Below are 17,912 nucleotides of genomic sequence, written 5' to 3' on the forward strand. Positions count from 1 at the left end.
GAAGTACAGATGACGGCTGAAGAAACCTGTTCATCGATGGACCACTCCTGTACGACTGAGAGCTTACACAGACAAGTCTAAAATGCTGGATGTTTGTCTCCGTGTTTCCCACAGATGTGAATGAGTGCAAAGTTTTCAATGGTTTGTGTACTCATGGAACTTGCCGTAACACCATTGGAAGCTTTAAATGTCGCTGCAACAGTGGCTTTGCTCTGACGGCCGAGGAAAGAAACTGCACAGGTCCATGAACATGAAAGAATAGACCCATTATCCAAAGGACAAAAATTGTACAGCTCTTTTTAATACCATGTTTGTCCATTAGATATCGACGAGTGTCGCATCTCCCCGGACCTGTGTGGTCACGGTACATGTGTCAATACTCCTGGCAGTTTTGAGTGTGAATGCTTTGACGGCTACGAGAGCGGCTTTATGATGATGAAGAATTGCATGGGTAAGTCACACTCATTAGCAATGCGGTCTCTGGCCTTCTTTTGAGGAAGAAAGGGTTGCCTACATTTTAATCAATCTTGTCCTCTCTCTCTTCTCTTTGTGACGACTGGCAGACATTGACGAGTGCGAGCGCAACCCCCTGTTGTGTCGCGGCGGGACCTGTCTCAACACTGAAGGCAGTTATGAGTGTGAATGCCCCCCAGGACACACACTCAGCCCCGATGGATCCGCTTGTGAAGGTACGGCTTTTCTGCCTTGTGAAAAAAAAAAAAAAAAAATAGCATGTCGGGCGCCTTTATGCCCATACTGCAAATGGAGAAAAATATTACATATGCTCTTTGTTGGTCATGGACCATTAGCTGGGTATCACTTTTCCCTCATTTTCAGGTTTGTCCTTATACAATAGTTACACCAACCTAATCCGATAAACCCCAATACAAAAGCAAAGGAAATTTTAATTTACGACACTGTTATTCAGTGGAGGCTAGACGCTGTCCAAGAGGACTTAGAGGACTATGTCACAAAAGATATTAATTTACAATAACTTTTTGCAATGTTCTTTCTGGGCCTCTTTGTGAAAATTAGTTGAGAAGTTTTTGCAGTAAGCATCTGAAGATAGAAAAAAAACAATGAACACATTACTGACCTTGACTGGTGTAATAAAGCTCAATTTTGATTCATTTCAATGATTTCATTGAGGTTATCACCTCAAAACAAAACAAAATTAAAAATGTTTTCGCCAATTGCATTTTGTTTGGCTCACAACTTGACATTGTGTTGAACTGGTAAACATAAAAATAGAATAATGTCATAGTTTTTTTTTTCTAAATAGCTTTCTAATATTAGTTATTGGCACCTAATCAGCACTTTTAGTGCACATTGCAACCCCTCTGCTGTTAACATCTGTTACACAATCTAAACATGATTCATATTCTGTCTACTAGATTAAAAATATGCATCTTTCATATGTTGCCTCTGCATTGGATATGAAGGATAAATGGTCCAAATTCCGCACTGGGACATTCAACAAGGACAATGTACCCATCTTTTTCCACTTAAAGGACAACCGACATCATTTTTTTGTTTATTAACTGACATCAGAAAAACGTTTTATAGCATCTAAAATACCCAAAAAATGCAGTATGATATTTTTATTCAAATGCAAAACACCAATAAAAATGACTTAAAGTGTCCAAAATCTCCCAAAAAATTGAGCTGCGAATTGGCCATTTTCAGAAAGTCCCGCCCCCAGTTCGTGACGTCACTGCAAGACGTCTTGCATAACTGGAGAATCAAAACAATGGCTTCAGATTCGGAGGATATGCTTTCTTGTTACACATACAGTTATGAATATGATTCAAATAGTTCTGAAGAGGAAAGCATACATGTTTGCAATCGATTAAAGAAGTTATTCCCTGTCATTTTGAGGCAACATTGAGGGGAAATGTCTCACCGAAAAAGAGGCACAAAATGGCGACCTCCTGTGGCCACCTCAGTTTCCACAGGCTGATAAATTCCTTATATGGAGCTTGGAAGCCCTCTTCTGTCGGCTTTTGGGTGCAACACGAGGTCCCCAGACCAAACGTTACAGCAAAATACATTGACGTGATGGAAGGACCGCTACAATGCATTTTTTTTTTCCAGCCAGGGCGTTCCTTTAGTGACGTCACGTACGGACTCGTCACCAACTCAAAAACAAGACTTCCTGAATATTCAGCACAAGTCTTAAAACGTAAAATATAGCTACAGTAAAGTCTCGTTATATCGATATCGGATATATCGATAGTCCCGGTTATATCGATACTATTTCTATGCACGCACGGAGCAAATTACATGCAAACAGGGTCGGATATATCGATAGTCCCGGTTATATCGATATTTTTTCGGACTCCCTTGAATATCGATATAACGAGACTTTACTGTATATGCGGTGGAATCTTATTAAAATACGCTCAGTAGAAGTCATTTGAAGCCATTTTACAAATTATGGACACAACTTGTCCGGAGACGTCGGTTGTCCTTTAAAACCACATCAATCATAACACAATTGTATACAACATCAATGCAAAACAAAAGCATAACATAACATGCAACTTTACCACATTCATGTTCTAAATTAGTTCAAGATCGATATTTATCTAGTAACATGATTCAAAATTATCACCAGACATGCTGAAAATTAATTGTCGGAATGTATTCAATCCCGACATTTTGTTGACGTTGGCTGTTAACATGCACCAAGAAACCAATCAGAACATGGAAAAATGCTGACGTCATTAAATGGCCGAGTTGTAAAACTTAAGGACAAATTTAATATCTAATTGATTTCATAGACAGTTCCTCTGCTAATATTGTCTAAGTTACATGTGCAGCGTTGATTAACATGGCAGCTGAACTCTGAAGATCCAAAAACATAGAAGATCCACATTCAATGGAATGGAATCACCTCATTTTTGTTTCCTAACAGATGTGAATGAGTGCCAGCTGAGTGACAACTTGTGTAAGAACGGCCACTGCGTCAACATGCCGGGAACCTACCAGTGTTCATGTGACACCGGTTACCAGGCCACACCGGACAGACAGGGTTGCGTCGGTGAGTGCATACTAGTCCACAATTTGATTATCATTATCGTGATGTTGGTGTCATTCTATATTCAATCTATTATCTAGATATTGATGAGTGCACCATCATGAATGGAGGATGTGAGACTCACTGCACCAACTCAGAGGGCAGCTATGAGTGCAGCTGCAGCGAAGGCTACGCTCTCATGCCAGACCTTAGGACATGTTCGGGTAAACAAATGCACCCCTCTCTCACTATTGCCTCCTGCTTTTAGTCTGCAATTGAAGATTGTAAACTATCTTACTTTGTGATCAGATATCGATGAGTGCGAGGAGACGCCAGACATCTGCGACGGAGGCCAGTGTACAAACATTCCAGGGGAATACCGCTGCCTGTGCTATGATGGTTTTATGGCTTCCATGGATATGAGGACCTGCATCGGTGAGAAGAAAAAAAAATGACTTAAATCTTTCTCAGGATGGGATTCTATTTCAGTCATCATTTCAGAGCCAAAATCACATGTTTTCCTTGTGTCCATTTATACACGCACAGATGTGAACGAGTGTGATTTGAACCCAAATATTTGTCTCCACGGCGACTGTGAGAACACCAAAGGCTCCTTCATCTGTCATTGTCAGCTTGGATACTTTGTCAAGAAGGGATCTACTGGATGCACTGGTGTGCACGCAGCGACACACCCCCTCACACACATGTGCACACACATCTCCAATACCAACGATACACAGAGAATATGTATCGTATGTTCTGCACTATAAGGTGCTTCCGATTATCAATCACATCTTCATTGAATGGCCTATTATAAAACTGTTGTCATGTATTGGACACACTGCATTATCAGACATGTAGAATAGAAAAAGTCAAAAAGTCAAAGTCAGCTTTATTGTCAAATATGCTAATATGCATGACATACAGCACAGATGAAATTAATGTCCTCTCGGACCCAGCGTGCAAGACATGCAAGGCACTTATAACGTGGCTAAAAAGACATACAATTGACAACAGACAATACATGTAATTTCTGTATGTAAAGTGAGGTAGTGTCGTCTGGAAAGTGAGGCAGTGACGTATGTAAAGTGAGGTAGTGACATATGTAAAGTGAGGAAGTGACGTATGTAAAGTGACGTAATGTAGTAATGCAAAAACAAACAACAAAAAAGGGTTGAAGCGAGGTGTTACAGAAAAAAAATGAGAAAGAACAAAAAATAGAGTTCAGGGTGATCGTACAGCATGTAGCGTGTACTCAGAGTTCGGTGAGTGTGGCAGTGGGAAGGGGCAGGCTGGGCAGGGCTGGGAGGGAGTTGAGTCTCCGGACTGCCTGGTGGCAGAAACTGTCCTTGAGCCTGCTGGTCTTGGCTCGGAGACTCCGCAGTCTCCTACCGAGGCTGTGGGAGGGGTGTGTGGGATCGCCAGCGACCCGGATGGCTCTGCGGGTGAGGCGGGTGTTGTAGATGTCCTGAAGGGGGGGGAGAGAGACACCGATGATCTTCTCAGCTGTCCTCACGATGCGCTGCAGAGTCTAACGGCAGGACACAGTGCAGGCGCCGTACCACACGGTGATACAGCTGGTCAGGATGCTCTCTATGGTACCGCGGTAGAAGGAGGTCGTGATGGGGTCGGGGCTCCAACTCTTTTGAGCTTGCGGAGGAAGTACAGGCGCTGGTGGGATCTCTTGGCCCTTGATGCCGTGTTGTGGCTCCAGGACAGGTCTTCGGATATGTGCACTCCCAGGAACTTGGTGCTGCTCACTCTCTCCACTGCAGCACCGTCGATGGTTAGTGGAGCATGCTGGGGCGCACTCTCCTGAAGTCCACAACAATCTCCTTCGTCTTCTCCACATTCAGACGAAGATTGTTGTCCTTGCACCACGTGGCCAAGCTGCAATAGTGGTTGCAGTTGCATTATGTATCCACTAGAATAAGCTACGCTAAAAGGAATACAATACAATACAATACAATACAATACAATACAATACAATACAATACAGTACAGCGTTATTTACAAAGAAACTTCATAACTGCTACAGCTGAATCAAATCCACAACTGGTCACAAGCATGAATATGAAACATAAATACAAAAGGCATGACAAAACAATAAATGAAACACAAAAGTTATGAAGAGAATTTCATCATCAAAAAGGCACACAAACGTGGGCTCACATCCACCAGGGGCTCAATATCCTTCGGAGTATTTCTTGTCTCCTTTTTCCTTTATTTAGTCAGTATAACTTTGCAATTGGTATTAGCTTCATTTCATGATGGCTGCACAGAGCTCACTAGTGTGTCTTGGTGAAGCCACATGTCAATTTGTGTCGGGGAGACCCTCGTAGGTTATAATTGGTTCCTGCTAATAATCACCACTAGATAGCACATGCACACTCAATTGAGAATATAAAGAAGCAGTAATGCCATTTATATGGCGCATAGGATTACAGGGCGCACTGTCAGCTTTTAGATGCGCTTTGTAAGTGAGGAAAATTGGGTAATCATTTAACATGAACCAAAGCGTAAACATGATCACACACTTTCATTCATTTCATTCATTCAAATGATTATCATGTCAATGAATATTGTTTATAACACTTGTTGAATATATTTGCAGATATTGATGAATGTGAGATTGGGGCTCATAACTGTGACATGCATGCTGCATGTATCAACGTTCCCGGAAGCTTCAAATGTCGGTGCCGGGATGGCTGGATAGGAGATGGTATTAAGTGTATCGGTGAGTGTATTTTCCATTTCCATTCCAATCTGACCACTTTTACATGTAAATATAAAGCAACTAGCCAAATCTTTACTGAGAATCTATCATTCTTCATGTAGATCAGGATGAGTGCGCCGCAGAGGATCACAACTGCAACCTGAATGCAGACTGCGTCAATACGCCAGGATCCTACAGATGCACATGCAAGGAGGGCTTCAATGGAGATGGCTTTTCCTGCTCTGGTAGGACTAACACTCCCACCCCACTTTACCCCCTCCCATTCCCAATAACGATCAGAACTGACCTTGCTCTATTGTACCCCAGACATGGACGAGTGTGCAGACAATGTCAACCTGTGTGAAAACGGACAATGCCTCAATGCTCCTGGGGGTTATCGTTGTGAGTGTGAGATGGGCTTCACCCCAACAGAGGATAGCAAAGCCTGTCAAGGTCCACACCTTCATCATTTCTTATCTCAGTGGCATTATTTGTGATGAACATGAGATTTTTTAATTCCCTGGTCTTTCCCCACAGATATCGATGAATGTAATTTCCAGAACATCTGTGTGTTTGGAACATGCCAGAACCTTCCGGGAATGTTCCGCTGTGTTTGTGATGACGGTTATGAACTAGATCGGAGTGGAGGAAACTGCACAGGTTAGCGTCAAGGCTGCAACAAAATAAGCATTTTTTTTCCCCTTCATACACAGAGGTCGGATTTTCAAGTCGAGGTGGTCCATGAGAATACGCTTTTTATGCCATTGTGTACCGCAGACATCAATGAGTGTGCCGATCCAGTGAACTGCATCAACGGATTGTGCGTCAACACTCCTGGAAGTTACCTGTGCAACTGCCCGGCTGACTTTGGGCTCAACCCAACTGGTGTCGGTTGTGTAGGTGAGGCAACGTCACCTTATTTTTACTAATCCATTTAAACTCTGCATTGAATGTTTTTTTTTTTACATAATACATTTTTCACGATATCTATGACACAGATACCCGTGTGGGCAATTGCTTCCTCGACATCCTTGCTCGGGGCGATGGAGGAATCTCATGCAGTGCTGAGATTGGAGTGGGTGTGACCAGAGCTTCTTGTTGCTGTTCACTGGGAGGAGCCTGGGGAAACCCTTGCGAACTTTGTCCTGCTCCAAACTCGAGTATGCACAACTTCCTGATCTGTTATTTGGTTGGGGTTTTGATCTTGAAAGTTAAGATTATTATTACAGTTATTACACTTTACATTATTTTTGATCTAATTTTTGTATTAAACCTAATGTGGCCAGCTACATTTTTATATCTTGCTCCAGTAAATTTCAGCAGAATGCACAATAAGCTTTGCTTTTTCATCAGCCGAATATCGGACTCTTTGCCCCGGAGGAGAGGGTTTCAGACCCAACCCCATTACCGTCATCCTAGAAGGTAAAAGCTTCAATTTTATTTTCTTTCTTACTTCTATTTGGAACAATTCAGTATTGCATTCATTCATTCAAGATGGCACCACAAGAGTGGCTGCTTTGACCGCAGCTCCTGTATTTTATTTTTCTACTTCTTCTTTTCCTTAGCTCTTCTTGTCATCATTTTTCTGCTTTGAAACGTAAATTTCTCCACTGTGAGACTATTAAAGGCTAATCTAATCTAATTCTCTAGATATTGATGAGTGCCAGGAGCTTCCAGGCCTCTGCCAGGGTGGAAACTGTGTCAACACCTTTGGTAGCTTCCAGTGTGAGTGCCCAGCAGGTTATTATCTCAATGAGGAGACTCGCATCTGTGAAGGTAAGAACATTCATAACCAATGATGACCGTCACTTTTTATTTCAGCTTCTACTAACTGCACCCCCACCTTTCTTAACTTGTAGATATTGATGAGTGTACCACCCACATTGGGATTTGCGGACCTGGTACCTGCTACAATACTTTGGGCAACTATACCTGCGTGTGTCCCCCTGAGTACATGCAGGTCAATGGAGGAAACAACTGCATGGGTAAGTGACATCTTTTATTGGGGATGGTGGGTGGGCAGAATTTTGTGCTGATTCCGTTCTGTTTATGAATTTCAGACATGAGGAAAAGCGTATGTTACCGCAACTTTAACGACACTTGCGAGAATGAGCTGTCGTTCAACATGACCAAGAAGATGTGTTGCTGTGCCTACAATGTAGGCAAGGCCTGGAACAAACCTTGCGAGGCCTGCCCAACGCCCGCTACCTGTGAGTCAACAAAATTGTCTCTCTGAGAAACAATTAAAAGTCGTTTCCGTTAATGTTCCACCCATTCTTTTGTGTTTCAGCTGAGTATCAGTTACTTTGTGGTAACCAGGCCCCTGGCTTCATCATTGACATCCATACTGGAAAGCCCATTGGTAAATCATAACTTTCAAAATAAAATAAAATAAAATAAAATAAAATAAAATAAAATAACATTCTAGTCACAAGATTATAAACCCACAAGTTGTTAAGTGCAATTTAGCCATTCAGAGGGTAGTAATGCAATAGCAAAACCTTGCTTGTGAGCTGGTATGTGCATATTCTGAGCAAAGGCACATGCATTTCCTATTGTATGTACATATGTGTGTACATACGATTGGATATGTAAAAAAGCCACTTTAGTTGATATATATCCATGTAACTATCCTCTGTTGTCATTATGTGCAGATATTGATGAATGCAGGGAGATTCCCGGTATCTGCGCCAATGGCGTTTGTATCAACCAGATTGGAAGCTTCCGTTGTGAATGTCCAATGGGCTTCAGCTACAATAACATCCTGCTCATATGTGAAGGTAACCATTTCAAAAAAAATCCAGAAAAAACAATCGCGCCCATATTTAATGTTGATCTTTCATTTGTGTCCGAACAGATATTGACGAGTGTAACAGTGGGGACAACCTGTGCCAGCGTAACGCCAAGTGTATCAACATTCCGGGCAGTTACCGCTGCGAGTGTTCCCCAGGGTTCAAACTCTCCCCGAGTGGCGCCTGCTTGGGTGAGTGTTTGCCCTTGCACAAAAAAATGCCGTTCATTCAACAGCAGCATTTAAGAAAGTGTTGAAAAGGGTGATTAACGGGAAGCTAAACCAACAGTTCATCTCAATAAGTTACTCTAATATTTAGTAGCAGCATTGACCATTTCTGCAAATCCGTTTTTCCACACTTTGTTCAATCCAAAAATTGTTAACATGTCTAGCTTTCTAAGAAAGTGTTTGTAACATTGTTGACTTCATTCTCTCCTTTGGTTCTGTCAGACCGCAACGAGTGCCAGGAGATTCCCAACGTGTGCAGTCACGGAGAGTGCATTGATACCCAAGGCAGCTACCGGTGTCTCTGCCACAATGGCTTCAAGGCGACCGCAGACCAGACGATGTGCATGGGTGAGAGAGGATGATTCACAACCATTCTGATGATCGCTTTGTTTTCCCATTGCTCAATTCAATATGGACATTTGATGTATTTGTAGACATTGATGAGTGCGACAGACAGCCATGTGGCAACGGTACCTGTAAAAACACAGTGGGGTCCTACAACTGCCTGTGCTTCCCTGGCTTCGAGCTCACGCACAACAATGACTGCATGGGTATGGCATGGATTACACATTACAAGACATGGACTCTCTAATTTCGTTTTTAGCTGATGTGGTTCGAATTGATAGTGACCATACGATCAGATCAGACACAATAAATAATACAAAAATATAGCAGTTGCTTTACCTTGCGATAAGTAAGACAACACAGATTCTTTAAAATGATTTATATTCAGGCTGATAATGTTGTTTGTTTCAATTTTTTTGGCAGAATATAACATATTATACTGTATTGTACTTTTACATGTTTGCAATAAATTATTCAAAAAAAAAAACAAAGTTTCAAAATAGGATTGAGTTTTCAAAGTATGGTCACAATTTAGTATGCAAGCTTAGCATTGTCGTTAGTAAAAATCAGCTGATGTGTTTGTTTGTTTGTTTTACCACATTTAAACATTATAGCATAGGTAAAAATTAATCACATTAAAGCCGCCACCCCCCAAAAAAACAGGAGTTCTTCCATATTTAAAGCAAATAAGACAAGAAAGATTATTGAAAAAAAGTTTTTTTTTACTTCAAGATGGCACCGCGAAAGTGTCTGCCTTTACAGCAGCTCCTGTATTTTGTTTTTCCTGCTGTTAAATGTAAATGTCTCTACTGTGAGACAAATAAATGCTCATCTAATCTAATCTATCATAGTCATATAATCTCCCTTCCTTGCTGCTATACTGGAAGGATCATAAAAGAAGTATTTATATTCCTGATATAGTTATTTCAGAAACCAAAAAATTATTGGTGATTGGGATGCTAAACATGGGATCAGCATTAAAATAATAATATATATAATAAAATCCATATTGTTCAGGCTTTACTTTAAATATTGAAAAGTGAACCCACAAATGTTCTCTTGGCAGACATCGACGAGTGCAGCGCTCTGCAGGGTCAAGTGTGTAGGAATGGGCAGTGCATCAACGGAATGGGTTCCTTCCAATGTCTCTGCCACGAAGGTTATGAGAATACACCTGATGGGAAAAACTGTATGGGTAAGTCTGATTCATAAATTCTATGCAGCTCAATTTCTATTTTTCATATTCAAGCATAATTTTCCCCTCACTCCAGATATCAACGAGTGTGTGAGTCTACCTGGCACGTGCTCCCCGGGAACCTGTCAAAATTTGGATGGATCCTTCCGATGTATTTGTCCTCCGGGCTACGAAGTGCAGAATGACCAGTGCATTGGTAAGAAGCAAATGAGAACAATATCATCTTCTTGCCTTCATTTGCTGTCGTCTTTACAGATATCAATGAGTGTGAGGTGGAACCAAACCTTTGCCAGTTTGGCACCTGCACCAACACCCCAGGCAGCTTTCAGTGCACCTGCCAGCCGGGCTTCGTGCTCTCTGACAACAAGCGGCGCTGCTACGGTGAGACAAACCCTTGTTTTTGTCTTCGGTGGTTGTAGCTCAAGAGTGGGCAGACTTGTGCTCAAGTCATTCATGAGATTAAAACAAATTGCTCTGTGAAACATGTTTATTTCTTTCTCAATTCTTTCATTCTGGTTTCTGTTCAAACAGACACCCGAGAGAGTTTCTGTTTCACCAAATTTGAGGTGGGAAAGTGTTCCGTCCCAAAAGCTTTCAACACCACCAAAGCTAAGTGCTGCTGCAGCAAGATGCCCGGAGAGGGCTGGGGGCTTCCTTGCGAGCTGTGTCCCAGAGAGACCGAAGGTGTGTAACATACATACGTGAGCACCTTCACACTCTTGAAGAAAGCCATTCGCTCTCCAATAGTACACCATAGAATACCCGAATTTACTTTTGACAAGGTTCTGATGGTAAAACCAGTGTGTGGATTCTGTGAAGCTACTCGTAGGCTGGGGGGCAGGGTAACAATTTAGAAGAAGAAAGTTGTTATTTGAGAAAACATAAGGATTCCATTCCGAAATCCTCTCACACAGACAACGGAATTTTTTTCCCACTTTGTCGTGAAATATGCTCATATAATATGTACGGTATGTGTTTTAGTTGAGTGTATGACAGCATTTCGGCGAAGTGCGCGATAGTGTGTGACACTGTAGTTTGCCGCTGAGATGTTTAGGTGAGACCGGATTACTTACGTAACATTCATGAATAATGTTTTTTTTTCATGTAACCTTAAGAAATGCGTGAAGAGGCTTAATTAATCCATGCGCATAATGGCATTTGTCAAATAATGGAACTGACCTTTTCAATGTGTTTTCCAGCGGCTTTTAACACTTTATGTCCCTACGGCCACGGAGCGCTGCCTGGACTGGGCGATACTCGTGAGGGTGCGTGCTACATTATAAAGGCAGTATGATATATAATCCTGTGTACGTCCACATCTACAATGTGCTTTTTTTCCCAATGAGTAGATATGAATGAGTGTCTGGATAATCCAGGCATCTGTCAGAATGGCATTTGCATCAACACTGACGGTTCGTTCCGCTGTGAATGCCCCTTTGGATACAACCTGGACTACACCGGTGTTAATTGTATTGGTATGTTACTTCATACTTGAATTTGAGCGTAAATAAATAACTAGCTAACTACAAATTAATAGATTAACTAACGCGCTCAATGATTAATTAACTATTTAAATAAATAAATAAATAAATAAATAAATAAATACATACATACATACATACATACATACATACATACATGCACACATACACTCTCATATTGTCCTCTGCTAACAATATATGCTTGTTTATGTTTATAGAAAAATTAGCTTGGCATATTGACAAATGAACGCAAGCCCCATTGTACGTGACAAACAAACAGACAGACAGACAGACAGACAGACATAGATGCATGCATGCATAAATTCATATATGCATACGTACATACGTACATACATACATACATACATACATACATACACGGCCGTTTTGTTTTCATTGGCTTTAACTTGATAGGTTTCAGGACACATTTTCCACAGCGAACAAAAAGAATTATGGTTATTGCAGAGGAATTTTGGATTGATGATAATCATGAATGTTTTCATGGAAGCAATTACTGTTAAAATGACTTGAATATTTCAACAGAGTAATTATTCTTTCATGTTTATTTTTGAACTTGATGACTTTTAAATTGTTGTTCCCAGCTGCATTTTAACTGTGATGTTGTTTCATATTTATCATGAGGCCATTGTACTTAACATCAAATTCCGCTACACTGCCTCAGATCAAATAAGTTATGTCCCATTGAAAGGCCAACATGCAAATTTGTTTGATTTTCTCTTCTCTTCTCTTCTCTTCTCTTCTCTTCTCTTCTCTTCTCTTCTCTTCTCTTCTCTTCTCTTCTCTTCTCTTCTCTTCTCTTCTCTTCTCTTCTCTTCTGCAGACGCAGACGAGTGCTCCATTGGAAACCCCTGTGGAAATGGAACTTGCACCAATGTGGTGGGAGGCTTCGAATGTTCTTGCGAAGAGGGCTTTGAACCCGGACCGATGATGACATGTGAAGGTCAGTCATCCACAAACACTGTTGTTAAAGCGCGATATAAATCAATATGTATTGTATTATATTATGTCTTCTGCTTTCTTTGACCCGTTTATGAATCAATAATGACCACCTGTAACTTATCATGATAAGCTGTCCACCATGGTGACCGCTTTCCGTGAAGGGGTTAATAATGAACTATTCGATTCTTATTTCCCATCCACAGACGTCAACGAGTGCTCAAAGAATCCTCTGCTATGCGCCTTCCGCTGCGTGAACACATTTGGCTCCTACGAGTGCATGTGCCCTACGGGTTACGTGCTGCGAGATGACCATCGCATGTGTAGAGGTGAGAAAATTGTCACAACGTACTTCTTTAAAAAATCTTTTACTGACTGATGAACATTTAACCATTGGCCTTTTTAATACTAGACCAGGATGAGTGCGCAGAGGGTTTGGATGACTGTGACTCCAAGGGTATGACGTGTAAGAACCTGATCGGGACCTTTATGTGTATTTGCCCACCTGGCATGCAGCGTCGGCCTGATGGAGAAGGATGTATGGGTGAGAAAACCTGATCCTGCTTGAAAGATTTAGCCATGTATGTGTGTGCACAGCAACATAAATCCACTGGGAGACTGTGAATAGAACAAGACAGAAGAGACTTGGTTCACATGTATAAAAAAAGAGGGGAAAAAGTTAATTTCTTTCCTTCCGCCTGCAGACTTAAACGAATGCAGAGCCAAGCCTGGCATTTGTAAGAATGGACGCTGTGTCAACACAGTGGGAAGTTACCGCTGCGAGTGTAACGATGGCTTCGAGCCCAGCTCCACTGGAACTGAGTGCATTGGTAAGGCATTGATTAACTACTCTAAGTTGAAATCCAAAAAAAAAAGAAAAAAGGAAAACCATAAGTCTTTTTTTTCCCCACACTCTCCCCCAGACAACCGCAAGGGCTTCTGCTACATGGAAGTCCTGCAAACTATGTGTCAGCAGTCGTCCACCAACAGGAACAGCGTGACCAAGTCCGAGTGCTGTTGCAACACGGGTCGAGGATGGGGCTCACAGTGTGAGCTCTGCCCACTGCCTGGCACTGTCCAGTACAAGAAGATGTGCCCTCTTGGGCCTGGCTACACCACAGATGGCAGAGGTGAGTCGCTGAGTAAAACAATCACGCATAAAAAATAATCTTCTACTAAATAAGCTTGAAAACTACACACAATATACTTTATTTTATGTATAATAAATGTGCTATTGTATTATAATTAAAGAAATAAACTGTACTGTATGATAAAGTCGTTTTATTTACCTTTGTGATGGTTGTTGATGATATCCGAGCAACGTTGCCGTGCTTTCTCGCCGATAATATTCTCACTGACACGGTCCCTGTGAGCTGCTTTTCGTCAATCAACAGAGGTTTTTCAACCTCTTCTATTGCCTGAGACCGTTGCTTAGCAATGGTCGACTTGGCGTACTGGTACTGGGACACTAAGTCACGCAAACGCTCACCTCGTTCACCAACAAGAACAACAAAAATGTGACACAACACAAAAGACACACACAGTCATTCAATCTTAAACACTTTCTGTACCCTCTTTGTTGTGTGAAGTAGTTGTAGATAAAAGAGGGGAGGATCAAAGCGTCCTTTTCACCAGTCCAACACGCACCGACCTTTTGCCGCTGAACAAAGTGGGCGCTTGTGAAATTGCGGGCTCCTCATGCTGCCCATTTCAGGTGCTGCCCATTTCAGGTGCAAAAAAGCACAATCAACGCAGTTGTCCAACGATGACAGTCATATGGCACCGACATTCCTCCCAATCAAAAAATGTTTTCCCCATTATATGGCTATTCTTGTATTCTTGCCCATTATATAAGCTACACCGCTCAAGTCCAAAAGATCACCTCTTCGACATTGAAGCACGATCGTCATGATCTCCATCTCTTCTTGCGACTTTGCATCCAGATATCAACGAGTGTCAGGTGATGCCAGATCTGTGTCGCAACGGTCAGTGCATCAACACTATCGGATCCTTCCGCTGCCACTGTAATGTTGGATACAAAACCGACTTCACTGCTACCTCGTGTATCGGTAAGGCTGACCTCGACGTTGCTGTCGGATTTTCAGCCTTGTTTTGGCTGCCCTCCTTCGTATTCCTCATTTATGTTTCATGTGGTTGCAGATATGGATGAGTGCTCGCTGTCTCCCAAGCCGTGTAACTTTCTGTGTAAAAACACAGAGGGCAGCTACCTCTGCTCCTGTCCAAGAGGATACAGCTTGCAGCCTGATGGAAAGACCTGCAAGGGTACACAGACTCACGCATGCCATTTCCTCTTACCTTTTTATTTTATGGATGAATAAATACCTTAACGCATTCACTGCCAGATGTGCAAAAATGTGTCCAGTGCCAGCGTTTTTGTCATTGTCCCTCGAATTCCAGGACCCACAGAATATTGAGTTTTAGGACTACATAAAAATTCAATGCAGCGTAAAAAAACCTTAGACTCTCTTCTTTCATTACAAAAAATAGTTAATTCCTAAATGATATGGGTCTGGAGTTATATGAGCTTAAAATGAGGGCAGCTGTCCAAAATGCAATGCAATACATACAGTACATATTGGTTTATGTAGCGCTTTAACAACCGCTGAAGCAGGAAAAAAGCACTACCATGGAAAAAGAGGAAGTTCTGTCCTCTTGTGGAAGGGAAAAACATTGCCATAAGTCTGGCCAGCACTTTATCGGCACCCAAGCCAAATAATAAATAAATAAATAGCCCGAACTAATTTGGAAATTCCGCTCTGTCATATTTTCAATTCTCGAATACATTTGTGAATGGCAGTGAATGAGTTAATTTTTGATGAGCTCCTCTCAGTTCAGTGTGTCGTAAAGCAACTCAATTTTATTTTAATGTTATTTAGCAATTTTTCTTACAGATTTGGACAGAACTGGCTGCCAGCCAAGCGCAGTATTTGAGTCATGTTACGTATTAATTCCTGTCAATATGATTATCTTCTTCCTAATTTTCTACGTAATTCTCTGCGACTAGTCTTGGGCCTCAATAACTCATTTTCATAAACATCTTTTGTCACCTTTCCCTGACAGGTTTTGTGGGTGTATTCATTCATTCATCGGTTTTCTTTATTTATTTGCTAGTTTGTTTTTAAATGTATTATTGTCTTATTTTATTATGTTCTGATTTTTATTATTTTATAACTTTATTGTTTTAACTGTGTTTTTTATTCATGTGTTTATGTATTCATTCATTCATTTGTTTATGTATTTATTTATTTAATTATTTATTCAGTTATTTTCTTTATTATTTTACATTATTGTATTATCATTTATCTGTTTGTTTATTTTTTATTTCTTTGTTTGTTTTTTAATGCTGTGTTTCTTCTCTCCTACTAAGATCTGGACGAATGTTCCACCAAGCAACACAATTGCCAGTTTCTTTGTGTCAACACCATTGGAGGGTTCACTTGCAAGTGTCCTCTTGGCTTCTCTCAGCATCAAACCGCCTGCATAGGTGAATGGAAAATAGTGTCCATTTACTGTAAACCATCTTTGCATACATTGAATGAAGTCGTTAACAATCTCTTGTGATTTCTCAGACAACAATGAGTGCATGGGTCAGAACAGTGTGTGCGGTTCTCAGGCTTCTTGCGTCAACACTCCTGGTAGCTTCAACTGTGAGTGTTCCAAAGGCTTCACTTTAGACACCACCGGCGTGGAATGTGAGGGTAAGTAACCTTGAAGTGAGACAGATGTGACCAAATCGGGACAACATTTTTTGATTTCAAAACACTTCTTCGTTTGTCAGATGTGGACGAATGCAGCAGTAACCACCGCTGTCAACATGGCTGCCAGAACATGATGGGAGGATTCCGTTGCGGCTGTCCTCAAGGCTACGTGCAACACTATCAGTGGAACCAGTGTGTTGGTGGGTCGCACTGACATTCCTGCGCTGCGTTGCAAAAACAACATTATTTTGAATTGCAATTCCCACAAAGATTGAGTGAGAGCAATAACAAAGTTCGACGCATCATGTCAAAAGGGGCCATGAGCACCATCGCAGGGGTCTCTGAGATTTTATGACAACAGTATTTTCTTACACCACATTTCAAAGTTGTTACAATAGCACAAACAATAGCTCCCATTATTATTTTTTGTCTGTTTGAATTGAATTGAAAATGCTTTATATACATTAGTGTGTTCAGTGCCAGACATAAGCAAATCTGATTTAAAAAAAACTTTTTAGAGGCATTATAAGCTTTGGCCAGGTGTACCTAATGATGTGAACAGTGAATGTATCATCAATTTCAATCAATTTTTCAGATTGTTCTATGCTTTGTCTTATGATAACGGGGGGTGCATTTTTAGGTAAGCAATATGTATTGTATTGCAAAAATAATAATTTAATCATCTGTCCTTTTGTGTGCAGATGAAAATGAGTGCCAGTCGGCCTCAATGTGCGGCTCCGCTTCCTGCTACAACACGTTGGGTAGCTACAAGTGCGTGTGCCCCTCCGGCTTTGACTTTGAGACCTCCGCTGGGGGCTGCCAGGATGTGAACGAGTGCTCCATGGGAGGAAACCCGTGTATGTACGGCTGCTCCAACACGGATGGGGGATACCTTTGCGGCTGTCCTGGAGGCTTCTACAGAGCTGGACAGGGGTGAGGGATGGAGAATGGCGAACACAATCGCTTCTGCATCGATTTACATTAATTGTTCGGAACAGTGAAGGATTAACGTCTGTATTTGTTGTATTAAATTGATCACTCGTGTATGGTTCTGAATAGGCAATTTAGTTTTATTTGTCTTGAGTCGTGCTTTTGACTGTCTCCATCCAGTCACTGTATATCGGGCTCAGGCTTCCCGAGCCAATTGGGCACCGAAGGTGAGGAGGATGACAGTCTATCTCCTGAGGCTTGCTACGAGTGTAAGATCAACGGAGGAGGAAAGAATGGACGACACAAACGCAACGCAAATGAAAATGAGCTTGATCATGTAAGTCCAGCAAGAAGGTTCTTCTTTTCCTTTCGGCTTTTCCCTTCAGGGGTTGCCTCAGCGAATCTGTGTTATTTGAAATACGTATATATCCGAATAACAGAAATGAATACAGTAGAGCCGAATAGCAGAATGCAAGTGGAATACCAAATATGACTGCGTGAAAATATATTCATAATATAATAATATTCATT

The 17,912-nt window shown here is 41.4% G+C and overlaps 1 protein-coding gene across 1 annotated transcript in view; it reads left to right on the forward strand.

Annotated features, from left to right (window-relative positions):
- The window catches only part of fbn3 (fibrillin 3), a 74,011-nt gene that overhangs the window by 53,089 nt on the left and 3,010 nt on the right, over positions 1-17,912 (forward strand). Inside the window, exons 25-64 of the mRNA XM_089000319.1 lie at positions 115-240; positions 323-451; positions 564-689; positions 2,918-3,043; positions 3,121-3,243; positions 3,329-3,454; positions 3,566-3,691; positions 5,634-5,756; positions 5,858-5,980; positions 6,063-6,188; positions 6,273-6,395; positions 6,513-6,635; positions 6,734-6,895; positions 7,089-7,157; positions 7,386-7,511; positions 7,595-7,720; positions 7,796-7,945; positions 8,026-8,097; positions 8,390-8,515; positions 8,593-8,718; positions 8,977-9,102; positions 9,189-9,305; positions 10,166-10,294; positions 10,371-10,490; positions 10,550-10,675; positions 10,826-10,978; positions 11,494-11,559; positions 11,644-11,769; positions 12,617-12,736; positions 12,939-13,061; positions 13,145-13,276; positions 13,437-13,562; positions 13,656-13,862; positions 14,676-14,801; positions 14,893-15,015; positions 16,121-16,237; positions 16,323-16,451; positions 16,532-16,651; positions 17,153-17,384; positions 17,562-17,718. Of these exons, the coding sequence (XP_088856445.1) occupies positions 115-240; positions 323-451; positions 564-689; positions 2,918-3,043; positions 3,121-3,243; positions 3,329-3,454; positions 3,566-3,691; positions 5,634-5,756; positions 5,858-5,980; positions 6,063-6,188; positions 6,273-6,395; positions 6,513-6,635; positions 6,734-6,895; positions 7,089-7,157; positions 7,386-7,511; positions 7,595-7,720; positions 7,796-7,945; positions 8,026-8,097; positions 8,390-8,515; positions 8,593-8,718; positions 8,977-9,102; positions 9,189-9,305; positions 10,166-10,294; positions 10,371-10,490; positions 10,550-10,675; positions 10,826-10,978; positions 11,494-11,559; positions 11,644-11,769; positions 12,617-12,736; positions 12,939-13,061; positions 13,145-13,276; positions 13,437-13,562; positions 13,656-13,862; positions 14,676-14,801; positions 14,893-15,015; positions 16,121-16,237; positions 16,323-16,451; positions 16,532-16,651; positions 17,153-17,384; positions 17,562-17,718 (5,132 nt within the window). The remainder of the gene's footprint in view (positions 1-114; positions 241-322; positions 452-563; positions 690-2,917; positions 3,044-3,120; positions 3,244-3,328; positions 3,455-3,565; positions 3,692-5,633; positions 5,757-5,857; positions 5,981-6,062; positions 6,189-6,272; positions 6,396-6,512; positions 6,636-6,733; positions 6,896-7,088; positions 7,158-7,385; positions 7,512-7,594; positions 7,721-7,795; positions 7,946-8,025; positions 8,098-8,389; positions 8,516-8,592; positions 8,719-8,976; positions 9,103-9,188; positions 9,306-10,165; positions 10,295-10,370; positions 10,491-10,549; positions 10,676-10,825; positions 10,979-11,493; positions 11,560-11,643; positions 11,770-12,616; positions 12,737-12,938; positions 13,062-13,144; positions 13,277-13,436; positions 13,563-13,655; positions 13,863-14,675; positions 14,802-14,892; positions 15,016-16,120; positions 16,238-16,322; positions 16,452-16,531; positions 16,652-17,152; positions 17,385-17,561; positions 17,719-17,912) is intronic.

The sequence above is a fragment of the Hippocampus bargibanti genome, linkage group LG07, assembly GCF_051943395.1.
Source record: "Hippocampus bargibanti isolate YZ-2025 linkage group LG07, ASM5194339v1, whole genome shotgun sequence".
NCBI lineage: Eukaryota > Metazoa > Chordata > Actinopteri > Syngnathiformes > Syngnathidae > Hippocampus > Hippocampus bargibanti.